Source organism: Eubalaena glacialis, chromosome 20, assembly GCF_028564815.1.
Source record: "Eubalaena glacialis isolate mEubGla1 chromosome 20, mEubGla1.1.hap2.+ XY, whole genome shotgun sequence".
Classification (NCBI taxonomy): domain Eukaryota; kingdom Metazoa; phylum Chordata; class Mammalia; order Artiodactyla; family Balaenidae; genus Eubalaena; species Eubalaena glacialis.
In genome coordinates this window covers 12,941,683-12,961,864 of record NC_083735.1, presented here as the reverse complement: position 1 = coordinate 12,961,864, position 20,182 = coordinate 12,941,683, and the positions used below count along the sequence as shown (strand labels likewise).

At 44.4% G+C, this 20,182-nt stretch overlaps 1 protein-coding gene and 1 long non-coding RNA gene across 4 annotated transcripts; one reads left to right on the top strand and one right to left on the bottom strand.

The window, feature by feature from the left end:
- Positions 1 to 817: 817 nt before the first annotated feature.
- CDKN2AIP (CDKN2A interacting protein) lies at positions 818 to 4,033 on the bottom strand. Of its 2 annotated transcripts, none has more exons than XM_061177225.1 (3): positions 3,517 to 4,033; positions 2,941 to 3,071; positions 818 to 2,347 (listed from the first exon to the last, which is right to left on the bottom strand). In XM_061177225.1, the coding sequence occupies exons 1-3, from the start codon at positions 3,786 to 3,788 to the stop codon at positions 1,002 to 1,004; spliced, it is 1,749 nt and encodes a 582-aa protein (XP_061033208.1). In that variant the 5' UTR covers positions 3,789 to 4,033; the 3' UTR covers positions 818 to 1,001. The 2 variants fall into 2 exon arrangements, with proteins under 2 accessions (XP_061033208.1, XP_061033209.1); XM_061177226.1 differs by having other exon boundaries at positions 2,259 to 2,347; positions 2,972 to 3,071; positions 3,517 to 3,912.
- Positions 3,345 to 18,863, top strand: LOC133081171 (uncharacterized). 2 transcript variants are annotated; one of them, XR_009698750.1, is made up of 3 exons: positions 3,345 to 3,764; positions 6,283 to 6,435; positions 18,542 to 18,863. It is a non-coding gene; the product is annotated as an uncharacterized LOC133081171 (long non-coding RNA). The 2 variants fall into 2 exon arrangements; XR_009698751.1 differs by lacking the exon at positions 3,345 to 3,764 and adding an exon at positions 4,127 to 4,552.
- Positions 18,864 to 20,182: the final 1,319 nt, after the last annotated feature.

Sequence of the window (20,182 nt, the reverse complement as noted above, 5' to 3'; positions counted from 1 at the left end):
AGCTTGGCTTGTCTTATTCTGCCCAGTGTTCTTCTACGAGGTTTGGTAAACAAAAAACCCACCCAGTTCTAGATTTGCAAACTGTTAACTTGTCTACCCATAAAAAGCTGTGTATCAGCTATGAAAAATTACCTAGTTGCAATTTACAACGACTAGTGACAGGAAGCCTATTCGCAGGAATTGGTTCTGACTTCGGGGGCGGGAAAAAAAAGAAACACAACTTCTTGAAAAGGTAAAATAGCTTAAAGCATTTAATATCTAAACAAATCAATCTGTTAATAGTAGTAGTCACAAAATATGCTTAATATAGAAACCCACATTTACGTCTTTAAGAAAAAGTGTAAATTGTACTTTACCTCAAAACATAAATTAACCCACTTAAAGAATCTGCAGAGGTCAAAATCATGGTGAATTTCAAACAACTTCAAAATAAAATAACCTTAAGTATTTAACACTGCTTTATATCTAAAAAATGCTTACAGCTTCTCATAAAAAGTCTGAGGCAACTATTTTCTCTTTTATTCTTTAACAGACATGTTCAACATTATAGGCAACATTCTTAAAACCTTAAGCTTCACAGACTTTCAGACAAATACTATGGTCCCCTTTTCTTTGATGTGAAGGTTTATTCAGCTAGAAAAAAAAAAAGCATGGTAGACAACTTAATACATTTTCACCAAATTCAAAGCAGTACAAAAATTTTAAGACTACAGAACTACACATCGTACCTAATGTGTCATTAAAAATAGAAGACAGTATTTTCTTCAGCAAATAAAACAGCATACTGGTATGCCGTTAATGCATAAACCTTTTAATGTATACTGTCATTCACAAATTATTTACAACTTCCACTGTGTGAAGAGAACTAGAATGTAAATTTTCTGCAAAACTGGAAAAAAGCAATACAAAATTTGTGAAAGCCTGTGTTTCATATTATACAAAAGTAAGCCAGTTTTTCTCTTCAAATACCAGATATTGTACACAGTGACATTTTGGACATATTACAGTAATTCTTGAGGATGTTTTAATGCTGGAGGTAAGTTTACAGGCCTTGACTCTTCATCGAGGAGTACTAAGTCTTCGATTTCACTGCCTCTGTATTTCCTTTTACATATTTTTACCACCACCTTTTTCTTAAGAAATAACTTCAAGGCTTCTCTTGATGCAACTGCTTTTGCGTTTTCTTTGCTTTTTCCACAGCCAGTGCCCAAATACACAGACTTACATCTCAGTTCACAAACAATACTTTCTTGAGAGCTCTTGTTTTGAGGCAGATCTGCCAGTTCCTTTAGCGGGACGAAAACCACATCCAGCGTTGCTTTCAGAGCCTCGACAGCTGCGTTTAGGAGCTCTCCGTGATTCACGCTGGGACTAAAGCCACCAACGGCCACCAACTTCCACGCCACCGTTTTGTACAGTCTATTGAAAAAAGGCTGCTTCTGTTTCACATCTTCATTGGTTAACTTGCAACAAGAGAATTTGACAGAACTCTCGCTCGCCTGCGCAGTACTTTTAGAAGGCAGCTGTGACGTGCCGGTCTGAGAGCTACTCTTAGAAGCCAGCTGGGACACACTTGCTATGGAAGTGCTTTTGGAAACCAGAGAGCCGCTGGTCTGGGAGCTGTTCTTGGAAGCTAACAATGATGCAGCTACCTGCGAAGTGCTTTTGGAAGTCAGCATCGTGTTTGCTGAGGTGGTGCTCTTGGGGGTTAGTAAAGATGTGCCTGATGAGGAACTGGTTTTAGAAACTGATGATGATACACTTGCCTCTGAACTAGCTTTGGAAGTTAACCCGCTTGAAGCTGTCTCTGAACTAGGTTTAGAAGACAACAGTGGCAACTCTACTTCTGAGCTTCCTGAGGAGCCCAACAAGGGCACCTCAATCTCTGAGATGCTTTGGGAGGCTGAGACTGAAGAGCCTTCCAAAGCACTCTTTTTCGGGGATCCACTTTGTTGCCTGGAATCAGTGGACTGCGTCACATGACTATTCACACTGGATTTCAACAACGAAGAAACAAACGATGCTGAACCATGTTTATCTGGAGCTTCTGCTTCAGAAGCTTTTCCACACCCTACCGCCGTTACCCGAGAGGGAATGCTGCTGCTGCTTTGGCTGGAAACAGAGCGCTCTCCATCACTCGTGGAGCTATTCTGACTCAGGGTGCCAGAGCTCCGAGCCGAGTTCCCACCACTCTCTGCTTTGGTAGTTGAGCCCGAACACGCTGACCCGCCTTCCTGCTGAGCTGATGCGCGTTCTGTCTTGGCAGGAACTTTCACATGATCTTGCTCAACTGCAGAACTGTTTTTTCCTTCTATGGCTCGTTTTTTTGTTGGCTCTTCTACCCCTTCTGAAAAAAACGGAAACAAGTATGTGACTAAGCCTACCTCATACATATCAGCTGAAGATTTACAAGATAGATACTCATATTAAAACAAAGGCACAAGGTGAAAACATTTCAGGATTTGCAGATTCTTTAAAAAGTGTGGAATAACTTCATTAATTTCTTAAAAGAGCGTTGAATAACATCAATAATCTTTTTATTTTTTTAATTTTTTTTTTTTTTTTTTCTGTTTTTTGGCCGCCCCGCAGGGCATGTGGGTCTTAGTTCCCCGACTAGGGCTCGAACCCGTGCCCCCTGCAGTGGAAGCGCAGTGTCTTAACCACTGGACCGCCAGGGAAGTCCCCTCAATAATTTCTAATATTAAAAAATCAACAGCATAGACAATATTTCACACTTCAAAATCTCACAGTAGTCAAAGGAAACTATCAAATTCAAAGCCTAAAACACAGACACACATAATTTAGGTTTAACATTCCAATTTGATTAATAACATTATATAAATTCTAACTTGTTAAAAACTTAGCAATAACGATAATTCCTAATTACATCAAATTTAAGTTCTAAACTCCTATGTATGTTCACATCTATGATCTGCTAACCATTGCTACTCGATATCCCTCTTTTCTTCACCTTGGCAACCAGTTCGTCTCTTGTTGTATGGATTGGAGCATCTGTCACTTTGATGCCTTCAGCCATACTAAGTATTTTATCCATAACTTTTTGAGGGTACCTGAAAAAAAGAAGGGAAAGACACTTTAGGAAGTGTTTTTGCTAAGCTGCCACCTCTGGGGTACGAAAACAGGCCACAGGAACTGCATTTCCTGGTTGTAATCAAGAAACGTAATCAACCGCCAGGAACTTTCTGTTTCCTGGAACGCCGTAAACAAACGCCCGGGGTCTGGGAGGCGGGGTCCCTTCTTACAAACCTAATTTAGATTCAGTGCCCCTCGCCCCCAGGAGCGTTGTGAGCTCCTCGCCGACAACTCCGCCGACAACTCCACCGCCAGCTCCCCACCCAACGGGGGCACCTCCAGACTGTTAACCATGGCAGAGACGCCCTTCTCGCCCTTAGAGGGCAGCCTGTCCCGCCGATTCCCGCGCTTCCACCACTTCCCCTCCCGCCGAAAGCTCCGGACAAAACCGCGAGAGCAGCTCAGGGACGCCGGCTCACTCACCGGCACCCGAGGAAGACGTGGTTGGCCCAGGCCATGGAAAAGGAGATGAGCTGCTGCAGCTGCCGACTGCGGGTCCCGCTCTCGGCGTCGGCGGCCTCCTCCGGGTGAGCGGAGGCCGCGCCGCCGGCGGGGGCCAGGTCCCCGGCGTTGCGGAGCAGGAACTCGCGGCGGTGGCGCCAGTGTTTGTCGGTCTCGCCGTCGGAGCGCAGCGTCTCCACCCAGGCGGCCACCCGCGGGTTCTGGCTCAGGTACTCCGACACCTCCTGCGCCATGTTGGGCCTGCGGGTCGCGGAAGTCGCGATCGGACGCTGCGCCGAGGCTGGGGGTTGCGGGGCGAGCGGCCCTGTCACTGCGGCCTGCACCGGCGGCCCACCAGAGAACGCCCCTCGAGCAGCGCAAAGACCAAACAACAGCGCCGGGAGCAGCTGAACCGCCCACTTCCGCCCGCCGCCGGCTCCTTCCCTTTTATAACCTCGCTGCCGCCGAGCGCCCGCGCGTCCTTCCGGCGGGAGCCGGCTCTCCCAGGACGCTTTGCGGCGCCCGAGCCGCCGCGACGCTGCGGCCCCTGCGGCGGGGGTAGGGCAGGCGGGGCGAGAGGAGGCGGGCGCGCGCCTGCTGTTCCGCTAGGGCGGGCCGCTAGTGGGTTCGCCCCGGGCGCCTTCGGCTTCGGCGCCGGCCCCAGCGTTCCGTGTGGGCTTTGTGACGCAACGCGCTCCGGTCGCCTCCCTCCCGCGCCGGGCCCGCTGCTCCGGGGACGACGGAGGACAGCGGGCTACGGGGCGGCCGGGCGGGGCAGGCCGAGTCCTCGCGCGTCCCCGCGGACTCGAGCCGCCATCCGGCCGCGAGGTCTGGGCGCCTCTGCCCGAGGACGCTGGTTTCGAGCGGGGCCAAAGTAAACAAAGCTCGCCTCCATTTTTTCTGGTTATGCAGAAAATCGAATGTAGACAAGCGAGGCATTCTGAGGCCGCCCGGGTCTCGGGGCATTTAGGAATGTGCAGGTGTATATTAGCTTAAAAGTATTATACTAATAATAAAGGTAAATGATAACGTTTAATCCAGTTCGATGTTGCCTTGTGGAGCCCAGTCTTTGAAACTACTCCTGACCCCGCAGACTGGGTTTGCTTTCCGCAGTTCAACCCGGGCAGTACTGCTTCCTCTAGGGTGGATTTTTGGTCAGTAACATAAACGCTGCGCCAGTACCTTCGGTCTCCGTCGTATTTCCTTAAATTAACAAACTGTAACCCCTAGCTGGACGGATATCCAGGAGGCGGCTTGGAAAAGTGCGTTTGTCTCCACGCCCTCAAACTTCCCCTCTTAGAGCTATATTTTTCTTCGCATTTTTTCCATTTTAGGATGTCCACACTTAAAACATAGCTGCCGGCTTGCTTATTGTTATGTTTCCAATATTAGGTACTTGGGTATTTTATGATTAATAAAATTTAATAAGTTAAAATAAGTGATACTTAAAATTTATCATCCTTGTCATATAAGTGACAAGAATGATAAATTACGAAATAAAAAGAAATTTTCCTCTCACTAAATGTTTGTGGATTCTGATTTTAAAATAAATCAGAATAATCAAGCAAGGAATAAAAGGAATGGTCACTTAGATGGGATTAACAAAAAGCCAGGTAATTTATATACATGCTGGAACAAGCAAAATTCAACTATTATGTGAAAATAGTAGAGCCCATTTTCCTGTCGTGCCCAATGAAAGTGCATAAAAACAGAGGCACAGAGAAATTTTTTAAGCTTAGGATTTTGCTTCTAGTTTTGCTCTTCTTTCCTCTTTTTCCCCAAAACTTTAGAGGGGTGAAAAGATGTGGAAACCTGGCACTTTATTTATTTTTTAACATCTTTATTGGAGTATAATTGCTTTACAATGTTGTGTTAGTTTCTGCTGTATAACAAAGTGAATCAGCTATATGTATACAAATATCCCCATATCCCCTCCCTCTTGCGTCTCCCTCTCACCCTCCCTATCCCACCTCTCTAGGTGGTCACAAAGCACCCAGCTGATCTCCCTGTGCTATGCGGCTGCTTCCCACTAGCAATCTATTTTACATTTGGTAGTGTATATATGTCCATGCCACTCTCTCACTTCGTCCCAGCTTACCCTTCCCGGTCCCCGTGTCCTCAAGTCCATTCTCTACGTCTGCATCTTTATTCCTGTCCTGCCCCTAGGTTTTTCAGAACCATTTTTTTTAGATTCCATATATATGTGTTAACATATGGTATTCGTTTTTCTCTTTCTGACTTACTTCACTCTGTATGACAGACTCTAGGTCCATCCACCTCACTACAAATAACTCAATTTCATTCCTTTTTATGGCTGAGTAATATTCCACTGTATATATGTACCACATCTTCTTTATTCATTAATCTGTCGATGGACCCTTAGGTTGCTTCCATGTCCTAAACCTGGCACTTTAAAAGACTGGAGAAATTTCATCGTTTTTCCTTTCATGAATTCTTTGGCAAGGGGGAGATAGCAAGTGAAAGAATCTAAGATTACGTACCTAGATGATATTTGTACATTTTAATCCAAGAATTTTCTCACTTTTTTTCTTTTTGCCCTGTAGCCTTCCACCCACAGGCTTCACTGCCTTGAAGGGAGTGCAAATAGAGCCTGGATTTCAAAATTAATTGTTAAAGTTATAATAAAAGCATTACGGTCTGAAAGCTGGAGTATTTGTTATTTGCAAAAGCCAGCTGCTTTACTGAAAAGATGCATGTCTTTTTTTTTTTTCTTTTCTTTCTTAAAAGGTTGACTTTGCATATGAAGATTCGGGGAATAGACCACGGACCACAAAGTTAAGAATGATAGCATATATTCTACTAGGAAAAAAAAAAAAGCGCCTTCTCACCATATACAGACAAATTCCCGGACTGGAGGGAGAGAGAATTCAGAGAGAAAAGGTGAGAAGGGAACTTGTGAAAACCAGTGAGGGTGGGGCTGAGCGGGGAGGAGGAAGTGTTGGCTCTGCCTGGACCTTTGGGAGAAGACAGCCCACTAGTGCCCAGCGTGGGCTGGCCTTTATAAGAGAAGAAATGAGCCTAGAGAAGCCCTTTTATAGCTCTGGTAATTAACTATACGACTCCCTCCTCCTCCCCCAACACACACACACACACCCCTTGTCTCTCATAGACCTTAGAGGAATCCAAAAAGTTCCATAAGGAGAGAGAAAGAGAGGAATGCTGAAGTGCCCGCAGCCACCATGGTCCACATGAGGCTGAAGGGGTGGACCGTTCAGGTCCGAAAGGAGGAAGGCATCAGCTAGTTCTTAACAGGCCCGTAAGATCCAGGTGGAGCCAAATCAACAGGGGAGAGCCCTCAAGCTCTCATGCAAGGACCAGTATGTGCTGGGAGAAGAGACAGTTTGCTCCCGGGGGATCCCACAGGGAAGAAGGCCCAGAAGGAAAGAAGCACAGAGACGATGTTAGAATGATACCTAAGCCTCTCCTCCCACCACTGCCCCCATCAGAGGAGAACAGAGATCTAATCAGCTGAGAACAATCCACCACCACTCCCAAAACTGAGGTTTAGGCCACAAGTGACTGAATTCTCTTAATATCATGAGATTAGGTTTTCCCCTCCAAGTGGAAACAAATTTATTAAAACTGCTGCTACATGTGTCTGAAGAAATCCAATACAAATTCCATTGGCAGGCTGGCCTTTCTGGAAAATGGCTTCCCCAAGGAGCAACTTGAAGGGGGTGGCCCTGCTCCTGAAAGGGATTCTAGAAGCCCCAGAGGATCAAGGAAACACTTGGGAGGAAGGTCTGCATGTGGAGTACAGAGGTTTGTGTAGAGCGAATGCTCTAGTCAATGTCATGGCCAAGGTTATGGCTTGACTTGTGAGCATTATAGTGAAGGGAAAATTTTTACATAAAGCAATGAATGAGGTCACAAATCAGTCAAATCACAGTGGTGATAAGATGTGTGTCCTGCAAGTCGAAGATGAGGATGTTTTAAGAAGGGAATAGTCCCCTGTGTCAGAAGCTGTTGTGAAAATTAATAAAGAGAAACTTCATTTAAACTGGAGTGGGGAGGCCAGAAGGGAGAGCTCTCATGCCCTACCACTCAGGCTCAATGGTAGACCCAACAGGAAGAGAGGTACCTTTGCATCTCCAACAGGAAGAAGGCCACTACTTTACTACCCAGCAAGAGGATGAATTTCTCCTCGCCCAGCAACAGCCTAGCCAATGAGAGGCTGTCACAGTCAGCCAATGAAAAACCAGTACACTTCAAACTCCCAGTTTCCTCCAATGGACTCTTTGTTTATAATAGCCCCGCCCAACTCCGTCTCCTCTTCTATGAAACAGCCCTCTTCTCCTTTAGTATCTGGACTCGCCTGTTGTTTCCCTGGGTTTGCATGTTCTGAATTGCAATTCTTTGCTGCTCCCGACTAAACCCATTTTGCTGGGAAAGTAACTGGCTGTTTTATTGTTTTAGGTAAACAGTGTGGAGAGGTCAAGTAAGAGGAATACTGGTATTAATGGATTTAGAGACTGGAACCATTGGCTAGCTTAGCAAAAGTAGTTTTGGTGGTGGGATAGAGGTAGACTCAAATAGTGGAGTAACTTCAGAAGATATTTGGCTGTGAAGGAGAGAAGAGAGAGGAAGCTGGAGAGAGTCATGGGGTCCAGGCAGATTTAAATTTAAGATGGGAGTAGCTTGAGCATGTGTACCTGCTGATTGGGAGGAGTTAAAAGGGGGCAGGTTTGAGGATACTGAAGAAAAGGGGGGTAAAGGAAAATTTGTGAAGAAGTCAGAGGGGCTGGGATCCAACACGCAGAAGGAGAGGTTAACCTCAGGTAGACGGAGAGACACTTCCTCCATTTTAAAAGGGAAAAAAAAAGGTTTGTAAGTTTGGAGATGGGAAGTTGAGATGGAGTCTGTGTGATGGAGTAGAGAATGCTTGAAATGGACATTTTAGAGAACAGGGGAGCAAGCTGCTTGGATAAACAGAGTTTAAGTTCTGGACATTTTTTTAAAAATTATAAATTATACATGCACACAAAAATGAAATGTTTAAAGAGAATTGAAAGGCATGAAATGAAAGTGAAAGTCTCCCTCTCTTCTCAGCCTGGTCCCTCTCTACAGATATCATCATTAATGTCAGTTTCTGTTTCTGTTTCTTTGGGTGGCTATTTTCATAACTCCAAATTATATTACTTTGTTTTTTGTTTTTTGGGGTATTTTTGGCCGCGCTGCGTGGTATATGGGATCTTAGTTCCCCGACCAGGGATCGAAACCACACCCCCTGCATTGGAAGTGTCGAGTCTTAACCACCAAGGATGTCCCTATGCTTATGTTTTTATTTCTTGATTTTTCAGTGTTAAGCATTTTATTTCACTTCTGAATGTGAAAGATGGTAAATCCGTATCACTTACACTACCCCTTCCCTCTCCCAATTTTTGTTATATGTTTAGTGTTCTTCTGTTGGTCACCTACCGTAAGTTTAAATATTTAATCTTTAATTTCTTAATCTATCAACTTTAGACAGTTAGCTCTTGATTCCCACGTCGTGTAAGAAAATTCTGGGGCAGAGACCATATGGCAGGTATTTGGACATTCAAAAAAATCTGGCTTTAAGAGAAAATCTAACCCCTAGTGGTGAACGGGCAGCGGGTGGAGAATTCTAAAGCGTTCCTACTTACCTGCAAGGTTTGTGCCATTTTGTTTTTACATTAAGCCTTAACGTTAATAAATGTTAATAAATGTGTTTGCTGCTGTGAGAATTAAATAGGATTGTGAAGTTACATCTTTCATGGGGGTTAGTTTCTAAAAATCAGCATATAAAATGAAAGTCAGATAAGATATGATAACACTCTACCTTCTTTTCCTGTGGCAAGCAATAGGCTCAATTTTAGAAAGGCCCCTTGGGCATCTACTGAGGTGAAGAAGTAGGGAACCATGGGCTTTCTCTACAGGTTCACAAATTCTAGTTTGATTAATTTCAGTTGCAAGTGACAAACAAATTATGATTTAAAATGGCTTCTGCTTAAAAATAAAAGAGAAAGGGAATTTATTGGCTATATTACTGATAATCCAGGAAGTAGACTTTGGGGATCCAGGTACTCAAACAATATAATCAGGAATCCTGTTTCTCTTCATCTCTAGACTTTGCTTTCTCTGCGTTAGCCTCAATCTCAGATAAACTCTTCTTACATAATGGCAAGATGGTTCCCAGCAGCCCATAGCATATACATACTGCATATCTCAGCAACTGCTTTGAAAAGAGAGCTTATCTTTCCTGATAGTTTCTGTCACTGTCCTGAGGTTCTGTTGGGAATCCATTGGTTCTGTTGAGTCACGTATTTATCCCTCAAATAAACAGTCTAGCCAGGGATATGAAATATTCTGATTGTACAGGTCTGAGTCATGCGTCCCCCCTAAGAATAATAAAACATCTGAGTAGGGTCAATATCACGTAAGAGAAATAACAGAATCAGTAAATAAAGAATTTACACTCAAAAAAGTGGGAGTAACAGCCATATGCACAGTAGAATCACCAAATGCCAGAAAAGATTTTAAAGAAAGGATGATAGTAATGAGTTTCAAATGGCACAAGATAATTCTCCTGTGGGAAGCCCTCTTATCAGATGACTTCCTTTCCTCCACATCTTAGCCAAAGTGATAAAATCTTGTTATAACAATTATTATATTTCCTTACGTAATATTATATAGATCCTTCCTGAAAACAATTCCATCTTTTTAGTCTTCATGTTCCTCCAAATACCAATAAGATGAAGTTATTACTATCTGTACTTTCCCATCCTTTTGTGAAAGTTTTGCTTATGCTTATCCCTAGATTTAAATCTAGGAGTGAGATACAGGTAGAGATCAGACAAGAGTTGGTACTTGAAGAAGCACAGTTCAAGTTCCCATAAAATAATAAACTTGATCCTCACTCTTCAGAATCACGGACAGTTAGCCCTGGAAGGGGACCTTAAGATTGTGTTTATTTTATAGATGAGGCAACTGAGGGTCAGAGTGGTTAAGTGATTGCCCAAGGTCAAACAACTGGTTAATGGAAAAGCAAGAATGAGAAACCAAGGAAAATAGTCAGTCTATTGACTTGTGGTCTAGGACGCTGTCCTGTGTCACATATTGCTCCTTGGTGAAGTGTAATAAATTTTGATTAACTCACAAGGTGTAGTGGCTGCAAAAGAAAAAGGAACTGAACCAACCCTTGTTCAGTCCAGGCACTAAGATATGACATCAGTAATCCACTTAATTATTGGGCAATTTGAAAACTAGAACAGGAAGCATTGAAACGTGTGTTTCATTGTGCCCAGGGCTCCAATGCATGAATGTGTGATTGCCTTGAAACTGTGGGCAGGAGAGGAAGTAGAAAGTTACATTCCTGGAGGGATTGAGGGAGCCAAAGGAGAGGACAGAACATCGCCTAACTTAGTGGTTAAGAACAACCGTTTGGGAGTCAGAGATTCCTGGGGTTGAATTCCGGCTCCATTATATATCACCACTGCGGCCTTGGGCAAATTGTTTAACCTCTGCAAGTTTTTTTTTTTTAAGATTTTTTTGATGTGGACCTTTTTTTTTTTTAAGTCTTTATTGAATTTGTTACAATACTGCTTCTGTTTTATGTTTTGGTTTTTTGGCCCTGAGGCATGTGGGAATTTAGCTCCCCGACCAGGGATTGAACCCACACCCCCTGCAGTGGAAGGCAAAGTCTTAACCACTGGATGCCAGGGAAGTCCCTGTTTTCTTAATTTTAAAACAGGAATAATGGTACCTATGAATTGTAAGGAATAAATGAGATAACATTTATAAAGAGAATAAGTCAGTACCTGGTCCATAGCTTACATTCAATAAATGAACTTTAGAAACAGATTTTAGGTTTTACTTGGTAATGATGGTTGTAATAATTGGTTTTTTGGTTTATGCCAGTAACATCTTTGCAAATGAACCGAGTTCACTGGAGACAAACCTCAGTCCACAAACTCAAGGTGTGCAAAAAAATGTAACTATTTTTCTATGATTGAATCAATCCATTTTCTATTTTAAGGACCTATTCCTCCAAGTAGTAGAAGCTTAATTCCAGTCCATTTAGGATTTGGGGTACGCTTTCAAGGGAGATTACATAGTGTTGCAGCACAGGGGCTGGAGTTGGGAGGTCAAGATGAGGAGTTCCCAGGCATCCTTCAAAGTATCCATCTTTCCTATCAGTTTCTGGTCCATGTATGCCCGTGTAAGTCACTGCTTCATCCTCCCCTTCCGTATGGCAAGGCCTCTTTAGGTCAGAGGACTCTCCTTTCTAGATTCATGCCTCTCTCAGGCATGGGGAGACATTCCATTGCTCATCGGACCACGCTGGGGGATGTTGGTTCTCTATAAGGCTATCTCAGGTCTACCTGCCCAGACATGTCGTGCAGTCAGTTCTAGTCTACTCCTCCACGCCATGCTGCAAGGGAGGGCTGCTCTGGATATCTTGCAGCTTCCCTGGGTTCTGCTGGGAATGAAGTATTGTTGCAGGAAGGGGGACCCCTTCCAGGGCTTGAGAGTGGGCTCTTGTCTAACACTCGGAAATGAATTGTCCAAGGAGACACACGTGCTGACAAAGCTGGAGACTTTATTGGGAAGGGCCGCGGGGGTGGAGAGCAGGAGGGTGAGGGAACCCAGGAGGACTGCTGTGCCACGTGGCTCGCAGTCGCGGGTTTTATGGTGATGGGTTAGTTTCCAGGTTGTCTCTGGCCAATCATTCTGACTCAGGGTCCTTTCTGGTGGCGAACGCATCGCTCAGCCAAGATGGATTCCAGCAAGAAGGATTCTGGGGGGTTGGTAGGACATAGGGACTGGCTTCTCCTTTCGACCTTTCCCGAATTCTTCCGGTTGGTGGTGGCTTGTTAGTTCCGTGTTCCTTACCAGGAACTCCTGTCGTAAAGTAACTCATGCAAATGGTTACTGTGGTGCCTGGCCAGGGTGGGCGGTTTCAGTCAGTGTTTCCCCTAACAGTATGGGTAACCTTGCTCAAGGACCCCCAAGGCCTACTGGGGTTTTCATCATCCTTCCCTTCTCTCCCTGTTCTGCCTTGAGGGTAAGAGTAGGCAGGACATGGGGCCCCTTCTTGGGGAAACATACCAACAGCCTAATTTTCTTGGTTCTCTCCCCTTCAAGTGCTCCTTTCCTGTGAAGAATTTCCTATCTGGATATCGGGTAGCCTGGTTCTTTATCTATCCTTGAAACCTTGTTGTTATTCTGCACTACCTGGATTTTTTTTTTTTTAACATCTTTATTGGAGTATAATTGCTTTACAATGGTGTGTTAGTTTCTGCTTTATAACAAAGTGAATCAGTTATACATATACATATGTTCCCATATCTCTTCTAGAAACAATAAATGCTGGAGAGGGTGTGGAGAAAAGGGAACCCTCTTGCACTGTTGGTGGGAATGTAAATTGATACAGCCACTATGGAGAACAGTATGGAGGTTCCTTAAAAAACTACAAATAGAACTACCATACAACCCAGCAATCTCACTACTGGGCATATACCCTGAGAAAACCATAATTCAAAAAGAGTCATGTACCAAAATGTTCATTGCAGCTCTATTTACAATAGCCAGGACATGGAAGCAACCTAAGTGTCCATCGACAGATGAATGGATAAAGAAGATGTGGCACATATATACAATGGAATATTACTCCGCCATAAAAAGAAACAAAATTGAGTTATTTGTAGTGAGGTGGATGGACCTAGAGTCTGTCATACAGAGTGAAGTAAGTCAGAAAGAGAAAACAAATACCTGGATTTTTGACCCGTGAAAGTCAAGACTTAGCCTCTTTTGCCTTCTACATGCTGCTGCATCTTGCAAAAGGCAGGGACCACAGCTGCCCCTCATCTCAAACTGGCCAAATGGTTATAAAAGTCAGAGCCACCTCTGGAACTCCTGAGGAAAATGGGGAAAGGAAGCATCTTTAGCTGTATCTACCAAGACCCTCTGCAGATATTAATGTTAGAGACTAATTTCTATTATTTAATAATCAATTTCTTTAACCTCATTGAGTAAGTAGAGTAAGCTTGTGAAAATTTTGCATAAGGAAATGATTCTCATAAGCAATATCTGGGTCGATGGAGTCATTCCTTCATTCTTTCATTCTGGCAAGTACCTATTAACTCCCTACCAAGGGTCACACCAATGAGACCAATGTTATAAAATATAATGGAAAAATAAAGCCGAGGGGCAGAAAAGTGTTCAGCAAGTGGTCTGAACAGAAAGAACGTGCTGAAAGCCTTTGATGGGCTACCAAAGGCAACACTGAAAAATCCCATCTTCTTCTCCTCTTCCCTTCTATGCAAGTGTTGGTTGAATAAGGATGAGTTTTTAAAAACCTCCATTAATTTTAAGGAAGGAAACAAAGTAAGTGTTTTTCTTCTCACCAGGGAAGGCAGTTTTGATGTCAAACACCTCATTGATAGCAGTAATACCATGTAGTTAATTTTGAAGATGGGAACAAAAGAAGTGTTTTCATTCTCACTAGGGAAGGCAGTCTTAAACACCTCATTGAGGGGAGTACTGCCAGGCTTATTTGGGACTTAATAATAGCTCCTCTTGACAAGACAACACCGATGGCAGGGTGAAACCTACCAACATTTAGACAAGTTTTCACCTCCACCTACCAGCAAAGGCACATTTTTCTCTATTTTCTGAAAGGAGTGTTGGAATGCAGTGCAATCCAATTATTTTTACAATGCCAAGTCCTATGGAGATGAATTCAGGAGCTTACTCCATTGATTTCAGTGGGGCTTGGTGTGGTGAAACCGATTCTGCGGGGCTTTGATAAGGAGTGAAGAGAGTGGGGGAATTTTTACTCACATTTATTTATTTTTCCAAGCTAGAGCTTAAGAGGATCAGAATACTCCTTTTTTCACTGTCTTATGAAACTAGAACTAGTAAACAGGAAGGGAAGAGAACGTAGTTCTATTACCTCCATAGCCATGAATTTGCTCATTTTTGTGCAGGAAATCTGATTCCATTTTTCGGTAAACACGTGACTGGAATCGGACATTAGTTGAAGGCTTCAGCTTAGAGTTACAAGAGGACCTTGAAGCGTTGGACTGTCTGGCAGCTCGAAGTAGATATATCATTGCCTCCGTGGCTCTGGACCTACTGTTGCTTTTGGTTGTTTTGAAAGACAGGGATCATGATACTCTAGTTATTGGTTCCGAGAGAGGAGATGTAACAGACCCATTTAAAAAAAATTGGAGAATTACTTCAATTCTCTTATGACATCATGGAATTCTATTACTGGCAGACTCTATGGTTGATGCTGTTTCCTCATTTTTAGGAACTTTGTGAATGATTAGGAAACAGGCTCAGAGAGGCCCTTGAGCACTTGATTTCCAGGCCAGGCTTCTTTCTACCAGCCCTGGTTTCAAGAAGAGAAGAAGTTAGCCTCTCGCCAAATGAAGTCCCTGAGTCAGACACAAAGAAACCATCACTTCCAAGGAACCCGTTGATTTATAGTGAACCTCACGTGGGGGCTATGCAGTGCCTGAAAAGGCGAGGAGAAACTGGAGACCTACACACAACACAATGCAAAGAGCCTTGGGAGGGCTTCCCTGGTGGCGCCGTGGTTAAGCATCCGCCTGTCAATGTAGGGGACACGGGTTCGAGCCCTGGTCCTGGAAGATCCCACATGCCGCGGAGCAACTAAGCCCGTGTGCCACAACTAGTGAGCCTGCGCTCTAGAGCCCGCGAGCCACAACTACTGAGCCCACGTGCCACAGCTACGGAAGCCCGCGTGCCTAGAGCCCGTGCTCCACAACAAGAGAAGCCACCACAATGAGAACCCCGCGCACCACAACAAAGAGTAGCCCCCGCTCGCTGCAACTAGAGAAAGCCCGCGCGCAGCAACGAGGACCCAACGCAGCCAAAAATAAATAAATAAAAATTTTAAAAAAGAGCCTTGGTAACCGCAGAGCAGCACATCTGTTTGGAGTGACAGGGGCCACCTAACATGTGATTCCCTTCCCGGCTCCCAGCGGCCTGGCATGGAAAACACCCTCCCCCCCGAGATTCCAGAACGGTGCCCACATGGCCCAGTGGGGAGAGTGGAGTGGCGCCTGGGAGCTCTGCTGTAGCCCTTCCTTTGGGGGACTTTTCCATTTACGAACTTAATTTCATCCTTGCCAAGGCATTCTTGAGCCTTTCCTGTAAGCAAGACATAGGTTCTGAATGTACAAAGGGAAATTTTTTATAAAGGAAACATGGTCAAGCAATAAGATGATGTTGCCTAAGGGTTCTGTACTGAAATCTTCCAAAAACAAAAGCACTCTAGTAATATAAAGCATGTCATTCTATTTATTTTGTTGCAGAATAAAACATAAAATAGTGCATTCGCTTTGACCATGTCAGGCCATTTTTCTCTGGGTGCAGTGATCTCTCTCCCAATACAGCTGAGAGCGAGCTTCAGTAACTTCAAATGTGAATATAATTTTTCTGGGAACTCTCACGTTACGGTTTCTAGAACCCACTCCCGGATGTTTCAGTTTCCTCTGGGGTAGCCAGACCTTCATCCCTTCTTTGTGCTTGCCGGGCTCTCAGGGACCCGGGGAAGTTGCTGATTGCTCCAGGCTTCAGTTCTTTGTGTGCTTCAGTCAGTCCACTTGGCACTCCACTTGCTGCTTCCTTTGAAGCCTGGTGGATTCCTGCCTGGCAGCCAGTGCCAGGGCCCCAGCGTGTAAGAAGCCCGAAGCAGGAGTGTAGAGGAATCACGTCACCCAGTGAAGCACCCTCCAAAGCCCAGGTTGGGGCTCACCCCATCTCTCCTGGTCTTCCTCACTATTCTGGATTCAGCTGGCTGGAAGGGCAGTGGGGGGAGAGCTATGTACTCCTAGGGGATGGCACTCAAATCTGCTGACTGCGTCCTGAGCCCACCGAGGAGTTAAGAAAGCCTCAAGCCTGCTCCTGAAGGCTGAGAAAGCCACTGTTCCTAGTCCAGACCCCACAGGGCCCTTTGTCTTAAGACTAGAGAATTCCTTCTCCTTGGGGGTCCCACTCCACAGCCCAGACCTGCACTTTTTCTCTTCTGCCTGTGGAAACCCAGGGGCAGCCTTCACTCCCAGGCTTCAGGGCACAGCAAAGGGTAAGGAAGCTTTGGCCAAAATTGCCTCTGACCTCCTAGGGGAATTCTTCTAAGGACAAAGGCTACCAATATCTTTAGATTGTCCATGAGACACTCATCTTGGAGCTGCTGTGATAATGGACATCGGAGAAGGCTTTCATGGAAAGGGACTAATTTGTAGCATCTAATGACAAAGAATAAAGAAAGAAAAGCCAAAGCTCTTTTTCTTCATCTGGAATTTGGAGAGATTGGGCCTGAGACCCCTGAGGTCCTTCTCTAAGGTCGTAGGATTCTAGGTCTAGCTCTGTTGGTGGAAGGGAGGTCTATTTGGTGTGGGAGGGTGGTAAAGGAATTGGCTTTGAGTGGTCATTGAACTCACCATCTTAGTCTAAATGACCTTTGATAAGTGTAGATGGGCTTGTGTATGCGATAGAAGGGAGTTTTTCATATAAATACATAGAAGTTCTGAAATGAGTTTCCTCAAGCCTCCCAGATTTTATTTCAATAATGTCAATTAAAAACCTTCCCCAGATATCCCTACACATAATTCATCATTTTCTTTTTTTCACTCTATTTTTTTAAAAAAATTTTTTGGCTGTGTTGGGTCTTCGTTGCTGCACACGGGCTTTCTCTAATTGCGGCGAGCAGGGGCTACTCTTCGTTGTGGTGCGCGGGCTTCACTTGTGGCGGATCACGGACTCTAGGTGCTTGGGCTTCAGTAGTTGTGGCACACTGGCTTAGTAGTTGAGGCTGGCGGGCTCTAGAGCACAGGCTCAGTAGTTGTGGCGCACGGGCTTAGTTGCTCCGCGGCATGTGGGATCTTCCAGGACCAGGGCTCGAACCCGTGTCCCCTGCATTGGCAGGTGGATTCTTAACCACTGTGCCACCAGGGAAGCCCTTCACTCTATTTTTTAAATTGAAATACATTTGCTGTACAATATTATATGTTACAAGTGTACAATATAGTGATTCACAATTTTTGAAGGTTATATTTCATTTATAGTTATTATAAAATATTGGCTATATTCCCTGTGTTGTACAATATATCCCTGTAGCTTATTTTACAGTCTGTACCTCTTAATCCCCTACCCCTATATTTCCCCTCCCCCCTTCCCTCTCCCCACTGGTAACCACTAATTTGTTCTCTATATCTCTGAGTCTGTTTCTTTTTTGTTATGTTCACTATTTTGTTGTATTTTTTAGATTCCACATATAAGTGACATAATGCAGTATTTGTTTTTCTCTGTCTGACTTATTTCACTTAGCAAATACCCTCCAAGTCCACCCATGTTGTTGCAAATGGCAAAATTAAATTTATTTTTATGCTGAGTAGTATTCCATTGTGTGGAATCACAGCTTCTTTATCCATTCATCTGTTGGACACTTAGGTTGCTTCCATATCTTGGCAATTGTAAATAATGCTACTGTGAACATTGGGGTGCATGTATCTTTTCAAATTAACACTTTTGTTTTTTTCAGATATATACCTAGGAGTGGAATTGCTGGGTCGTACGGTAGCTCTATTTTTAGTTTTTTGAGGAACCTCCATACTGTTCTCCATAGTGGCTGTATCAGTTTACATTCCCACCAACAGTGCAAGAGGGTTCCCTTTTCTCCACACCCTCTCCAGCATTTGTTATTTGTGGTCTTCTTGGTAAAAGCCATTCTGACAGGTGTGAAGTGATATCTCACTGTGGTTTTGATTTGCATTTCCCTGATAATTAGCGATGTTGAGCATCTTTTCATGTGTCTGCTGGCCATCTGCATGCCCTCTTTGGAAAAATGTCTATTCGGGTCTTCTGCCCATTTTTCAATCAGATTGTTTGTTTTTTTTGATGTTGAGTTGTATAAGCTGTTTATATATTTTGGGTATTAATGCCTTATCGGTCATATCATTTACAAATATTTTCTCAATTCATCATTTTCTTAAAGACTCTTAGGGGACTTCCCTGGTGGCACAGTGGTTAAGAATCTGCCTGCCACTGCAGGGGACACGGGTTCAAGCCCTGGTCCGGGAAGATCCCACATGCCGCGGAGCAACTAAGCCCGTGCGCCACAGCTACTGAGCCTGCGCTCCAGAGCCCATGAGCCACAACTACTGAGCCCGCATGCTACAACTACTGAAGCCCATGCACCTAGAGCCCGTGCTCTGCCACAAGAGAAGCCACCGCGATGAGAAGCCCACACACCGCAATGAAGAGTAGCCCCCACTCGCTGCAACGAGAGAAAGCCCACGCGCAGCAACGAAGACCCAATGCAGCCAAAAATAAATTAAATAAAATAAATAAATTTATAAAAAAAAAAGACTCAGTCATCATCATGAATATTAGTCATCGCTCATTGGCACATTAGTGGACTGTACAGGTGGCTCCACTAAGGTGGCCTTCCACCCACTGTCTGCGATGGGGGTGACCTTGTGCTTAGCAGTGGGGTCACAAAGATGGTTGAGGCACTGTCTCTGCTCTCAAGGAGCTTACTATACAGCATGGAAGCAAGAACATACATTTTTAAAATGTATACAAAATACTTATAAATACCAAATGGATACTCCAGGTGCTTTAGGAGTCCAAAGGTGACAGAGATACTAGGGTGCCTTGGAGAGAGGGTCTAGATCTGGACTTTGAAGGAAAGTGCGGTCTTGGAGCAGAGCAAGGGGAGACGGTGAGCAGAGGCTCAGAGTGAGGAAGCCAGTGGGGATGTGACGGGGACGATGAGTGGCCCTACCACAAACCTGCCCTTAGACCTCGAGCGAGTTACTTACCCTTCCCGAGCCCCGCTTCCCTCCTGCGTACCACCTCACAGGGCTGTCGTGAGGATAAGATGAGATAGTCCACACGCATCTCGGGGTATAGTGCCCAGCACTTTGTGAATGTTCGATAAATATTTCTACTGTTAATAATACAGACTTTTGCAGGTGAAGGGTTGATAAATAACAGTGCCATGTTTATCTGGCCCTTCTGATCTCAGGATTTCAAAGACTGTTAGACACATACCTAACAGCAGATAAGATTTTTCTCTATCTTCTACATAGGACGTTGGAGGCTAAGTCAACAGGCAGTAGTAGAACCAAGAATACAATCTAGGTCACATGCTTTAGAGCTGAGAAGGGATGTCACAGATGCATTAATGTGGTGGTTTTCAAACTTGAGTGTGCGTAAAAATCACACGAGAAGATTTCTCAAAACGCACATCCCTGAGCAGCACCCAAAGAAGATTCTGGCTTAGAAAACCTGGGCGTGGGCTCTGGATTCTGAGTTTTAAACTAGGCTTTCTGGAGGTACGTCTACCACACTTTGAGAAATACTGGTCTAGTGAAGAGTCAGAACAAAGTTGGGCCTTCTATTTGGGGCTTGGCCCCTGCTTGACCAAGAGTGGCGTCTCCAGGCCTTTTATCCAGTGACAAAATATACATAATTTATACCACAAAAGTTTGCCTTTTTTTTTTTTTTTTTGGCTGCCCGGGGTCTTATTTGCAGCATGCAGGATCTTTTGTCGCAGCATGTGGGCTCTTAGTTGTGGCATGCAGGATCTTTAGTTGCAACATGTGGGCTCTTAGTTGCAGCATGCAGGATC

Excerpts from the sequence above, each read along its gene's own strand:
- CDKN2AIP (XM_061177225.1), bottom strand. The coding sequence starts at position 3,788 with ATGGCGCAGGAGGTGTCGGAGTACCTGAGCCAGAACCCGCGGGTGGCC. Across the intron at positions 3,072-3,516 it reads CACGTCTTCCTCGGGTGCCG|GTACCCTCAAAAAGTTATGG; the intron begins GTGAGTGAGCCG and ends TCTTTTTTTCAG. Across the intron at positions 2,348-2,940 it reads AGGGATATCGAGTAGCAATG|AAGGGGTAGAAGAGCCAACA; the intron begins GTTAGCAGATCA and ends CGTTTTTTTCAG.